General features: G+C 35.3%; 1 protein-coding gene across 1 annotated transcript; it reads left to right on the top strand.

Annotated features, from left to right (window-relative positions):
• Positions 1–4,366: 4,366 nt before the first annotated feature.
• On the top strand, positions 4,367–4,990 carry LOC123887517 (zinc finger protein 7-like). The gene has a single exon (XM_045936842.1). It carries the CDS (start codon positions 4,367–4,369, stop codon positions 4,898–4,900), a length of 534 nt encoding a protein of 177 aa, XP_045792798.1. The 3' UTR covers positions 4,901–4,990.

Raw genomic sequence — 4,990 nt, 5'->3', positions numbered from 1 at the left:
TAAAACTTGACTACGGATACTTTAAGAATAGTGTCCTTATGTTTAATGGAGTCTCACTATTAAGTCACATTTAATGTTCCATTAATTAGACTAGCTATTCTAGGGACTTTATTAGTTTGAAACAAACATAATAAAGAAATGCCTTATTATATATATTAAATATATAAATCAAAGTCATGATACAAAAGAAGATTCTATCAAAACAGATTGGCTTTTAGGGCTTACTCCAACAGGTTGTAGCATTGGCCTGTAAAAACAAATGGAGCCTGTACCATCTGGATGTGAAATCAGCATTTTTGAATGGTCCACTTGATGAGGAGGTGTATGTGTCACAGCCTCCAGGTTTTGAAATAAAAGGGAAAGAATCAATGGTGTATAAGCTGTATAAGGCACTATATGGCTTGAAACAGGCTCCTAGAGCATGGAACAAAAGGATTGATGACTTTCTGATTCAGATAGGGTTTAAAAAATGTGCTGCTGAGTTTGGTGTATATGTACATTGCTCATAACTGGAAGTAGAGTTGCAGAAATTGCAAAAGTGAAAGATAAGCTCAAAAGTGAATTTGAAATGTCTGATCTTGGTGAACTTTCATTCTTTCTAGGAATGGAATTTATGAGAAGAGAAGATGGTATAGTAATGCACCAGCAGAAGTACATTTGTGAATTACTTGAAAAATTTGAAATGGAAAGCTGCAATCCATTGTCAAATCCATCAGAGACAAACACAAAAATTGATGAGTGCTCAAATGAAGAGAAGGTTGATCCAACCGTGTTTAGACAAATAGTTGGCTCATTGAGGTATGTGTGCAACAGTAGGCCTGATATATGCTATGTTGTAAGTGTTATCAGCAGGTTTATGCATGATCCAAGGAAATCTCACATGATAGCTGCTAAGAGAATCCTCAGATACCTTAAAGGTACTTTGGAAGTTGGCTTGCTATTCCCTATTGGTACAAACAGTGCAGGGAGTACTTTGATAGGGTATTCTGATAGTGATTGGTGTGGAGACATAACTGATAGGAGGAGCACATCAAGGTATGTTTTCAAGTTCAATAATGCTGCAATCTCTTGGTGTACAAAGAAACAAGCTGTGACTGCTCTCTCATCATGTGAAGCTGAGTATATAGCAGGCACATTTGCAGCATGTCAAGCAATTTGGTTGAATTCAGTGATGATAGAAATCAAGTGTGAACCAGTGAAGCCTCTAATCCTAAGGATTGATAACAAGTCTGCTATAAGCCTTGCTAAAAATCCAATCTCACATGGCAGGAGCAAGCACATTGCTACCAGATTTCATTTCATTAGAGAACAAGTGACAAATGGAATGATTGAAGTGCAGTACTGTCCAACTGAGGTACAACTTGCAGATGGTTTTATAAAAACTGTGAAACTTGACATGTTTGAGTTCTTAAGGAGGAGCTTAGGTCTGGTTGTGTGTAATTCAAGCATGAATTAAGGAGGAGTGTTAAGATTTGATAATTCATCTTGAATGTTAGTTTGTTAAATGTTTGAATAAGAGTTAGTTACAACCAACTTGTTAGTTAAAAAGTTTGTTAGTAACTAACTAGGTTAGTTAGGGAATTGGTTAGGCTTTGAGTTAAGCTTGCTTGTTACACAAGCTTCCCTATAAATGCAATTAGTGCATTCATTTGTAATCAATCTTTTGTGGCCCAATAAGGAAGAATAAAATTCTCTATTTTCCCCAAGTTTCATAATCAGTTCATAAGCCAAAATTAATCAAACAAGTTGTTCATCTTGCATAACACAGTTTTTGCAAAAACTGCTAGGGTGCTCAAGCTCAAGCCTGCGTGCCTGAGAGCTTGCCTGCATCTTGCGCGCGCTTGTGCCTGCATAACCAAGCCTGCTAAGCCTGCAGCTTGTGTAGGTGAACCAAGCCAATCTTTGCTTCTGCTGCGCCAACATAAACCACATCCAAGATGAGACTTTAATATCATCCAAGAGGGAAATAACATTCGGGATGACTCCATTGAAAATCACATTGTTTCTATGTTTCCAAATATTTCACGTAGTAGCCAGCCAAATTAAGTAATGAACGCATCCACCTTTCTTCATTTTTACCAAGTCACCAAACAACAAAAAATGGTTCCAGCCTACTAACTCAGTTGGTAAACTCTTTCGCAACAACCTAAAAACCGCTTCTCCCACACTCCTTTACTAAACGAGCAAAGAAAGAAAAGATGGTTGCAGTCTTCATTATTAAGAAAACAAAATATACAAGACAAATCATGCGGGTCAAGGAAAATACCTCTTTGTATAGTAAAAATATGCTATGTCAATTACTACATATTTGATTATATTCCATCTTGTATCCTTTACAATAACAAACTCAATCTCTTTTCCCATTTCAAATGTTCAGTAAAGAATAAGAATTCACAAAGAGGAGAAATATAGTATATTTTAAATTAAGAATCATACAAAAAATTACCTAAGAAAATACACATAAATTTTATCATTTTATAAAACTTCATATTTTTATCAGTAAATTCAATAGCTAATATTATTAAACATTTCTTCTATTCAATTAAGTACTTTTTGTTTTTCAATCTCTAGTTAGATTCTCAACTTTTGACTAATTTGTCCTAAGTCATAAAAATATATTGATAAAAAGATATGCTATGTTTGTATAGTAAAAGGTTTTCCTAAAAGACAAAAAATGCATCATAAGAATTTGAACAAGTAATAATTTGTGCTGCCTTTATCCCATCATCATCACCTAAACGTTTGCTAGAAAAACGTCCCCTACATTGGCATCTAAATTTGCTTCTTTGTGCTTAAATTGTTTCAAGCTATAGCTTCAATTAACTGTGCTTTTTTTCGTCGTTATTTGTAACTTGGTGGAAGTTAATTTGTTATTTTAACTTATATAGCTCTAGTGGGAAGTTAGCACTTTGTAGCCTAAAATAAATATTCCTTTTTTGAGAGATCATAAAAAAAATTGTTTGAAAAACTGATTTCATTAAACCTAAGGTGTGACAATAAAACAAAAGTCACAATGTAGAAATATTAAGAGAGATTTGTTCGCTACAAGATAGTAATGCAAATTTAGCTAAATAATGAACGGTTTGATTTGTCTCTGAACAAATATGAGAAAAAAAAAATCTAAATTATGAAAACTTGATGTGAAACTTTTGCGGTCTTCAACAATCGATCTTAAAAAGGAGTGGTGATAATTGTTGTGGCAAGTGTGAGTGGTTAAGTCTCGCATTGCTTAGAAAAGTGGAGGTTGAACACTTTATAAGTGAGAGGACTCATAAACCTAACACCTTAAGGTTTTGGGTAGTGTGGTGTCCAACTCACTTGTGAAGTTGTTCTTTAGCCAAATATGAATAATCCCCCTGACTGCCCCTCGTTATGACCCAACAGTAATGAGGGCGAATTCCAAATTCTTTAGTAAAGCCAAACCTTATCTGAATCGGGCAACACTAGCATGCTCCAACACCCCGTTGCAACCACCACACCCTGTACATCTCGGATAACAATTGCTAATCCCCATTTTCCTTCACCACTCGGCCGACACTAGTACAAAAAATGCTTTTTATAAGTTAGTTAAAATCAATTTTTCCTTCGCGTACGTGCAGTGGTTTTTTTGGGATAGTTATGCGGTTACTCTTGGTTGTTTTGCTAAGAATCTTGGTCAGTGTTATCTATATATGCATTAATTTCAGGCCGAGATTGTTGGGGTGATGTTGGCTATTGTGATGGCTAATAGGAAGTCGTGTTTTTAAGACTCTCGATGGTGGGACACGATTCATAATGGTATAAGTCATTTTTTCACTAGAAGAAAAAAAATTGGTTTGTCGGAATATAGATTTTGTTAATCTCTTTTAGAGTACTGCACTCTTTTTCTTTTCACAAGATTTTTCTTACGGGTTTTACAAGTATGGTTTAAAAAAAGGCTTAATTAATAAAATGGTCCCTTAAAGATATTTTTGGTTTCAGATTGGTCCCTTAAAGAAAAAAATGTCCAAATAGGTCCCTTAAAGAAAAAAAAGTCCGAATAGGTCCCTTAAAGACATCTCCGTTAATCAGTTTGGTCCCTAAAAAGAGGTATAAATAGGACCAAACTGATTAACGGATATGTCTTTAAGGGACCTATTCGGACCTTTTTTTCTTTAAGGGACCTATTTAGACCTTTTTTTCTTTAAGGGACCAATATGAAACTCAAAATGTCTTTAAGGGACCATTTTATTAATTAAGCCTTAAAAAAATCACACTATGTTAGGGGGCATGAGTTAAACTTTAGAGTAGGAGTATTTTTGTTGCTATATATATGTGAACATAATCATAGATAGATTGATATCCCGCCAACACTCAAGTATATATCCACTTACATAGCAAAATCACCATGAGTGGTACTTCATCTAATAATCATATGCACAACATTGAAGAGAAACCTTCCTCTTCTCCCTCATCAACATTGAAGCTTTTTGGTTTCTCATTAACACCATCTAAAACCGTTCCTTGTCATCATAACAAGAAATTCATATGCCACTTCTGTCGCCGCGAATTTTCCAATTCTCAAGCATTAGGCGGCCATCAAAATGCTCACAAGAGAGAACGCCAAAGAGCGCATTTTCATTCCATTCTTCCACATCATCAACGCTTCGTACCATGTTCACCTTATCGTCCTATGATAGCACCACATGGAGCACCAAGAGTAGTGTTTTTGCATCCACGCCGCCAGTCACCGGATGCAATATGGAATAGACAACATTATGAAGAGGAGCCTAATGAGAATCCTTTGAATGCAACAACATCCACAAATAATGAACCTTCCATGCAAGTACACAATAATATTATTGATGGTGATGTTGATCTTAACTTGACTCTAGCTTGTGCACCTTTAAACTCCAAGGACAAAGAGTTTGGAAGGGAGTGAACTCGAATTTAGACAAATATACTATCTTCTCCTTTTTGTGCACTTTAATTTTTCTCGTGCTTAGTTTTGGAAACGGATTTACTGTTGTAA

Source organism: Trifolium pratense, linkage group LG5 (genome assembly GCF_020283565.1).
Source record: "Trifolium pratense cultivar HEN17-A07 linkage group LG5, ARS_RC_1.1, whole genome shotgun sequence".
NCBI lineage: Eukaryota > Viridiplantae > Streptophyta > Magnoliopsida > Fabales > Fabaceae > Trifolium > Trifolium pratense.
This window is presented reverse-complemented; position numbering and strand designations above follow the sequence as displayed.

Excerpts from the sequence above, each read along its gene's own strand:
- LOC123887517 (XM_045936842.1), top strand. The coding sequence starts at position 4,367 with ATGAGTGGTACTTCATCTAATAATCATATGCACAACATTGAAGAGAAA.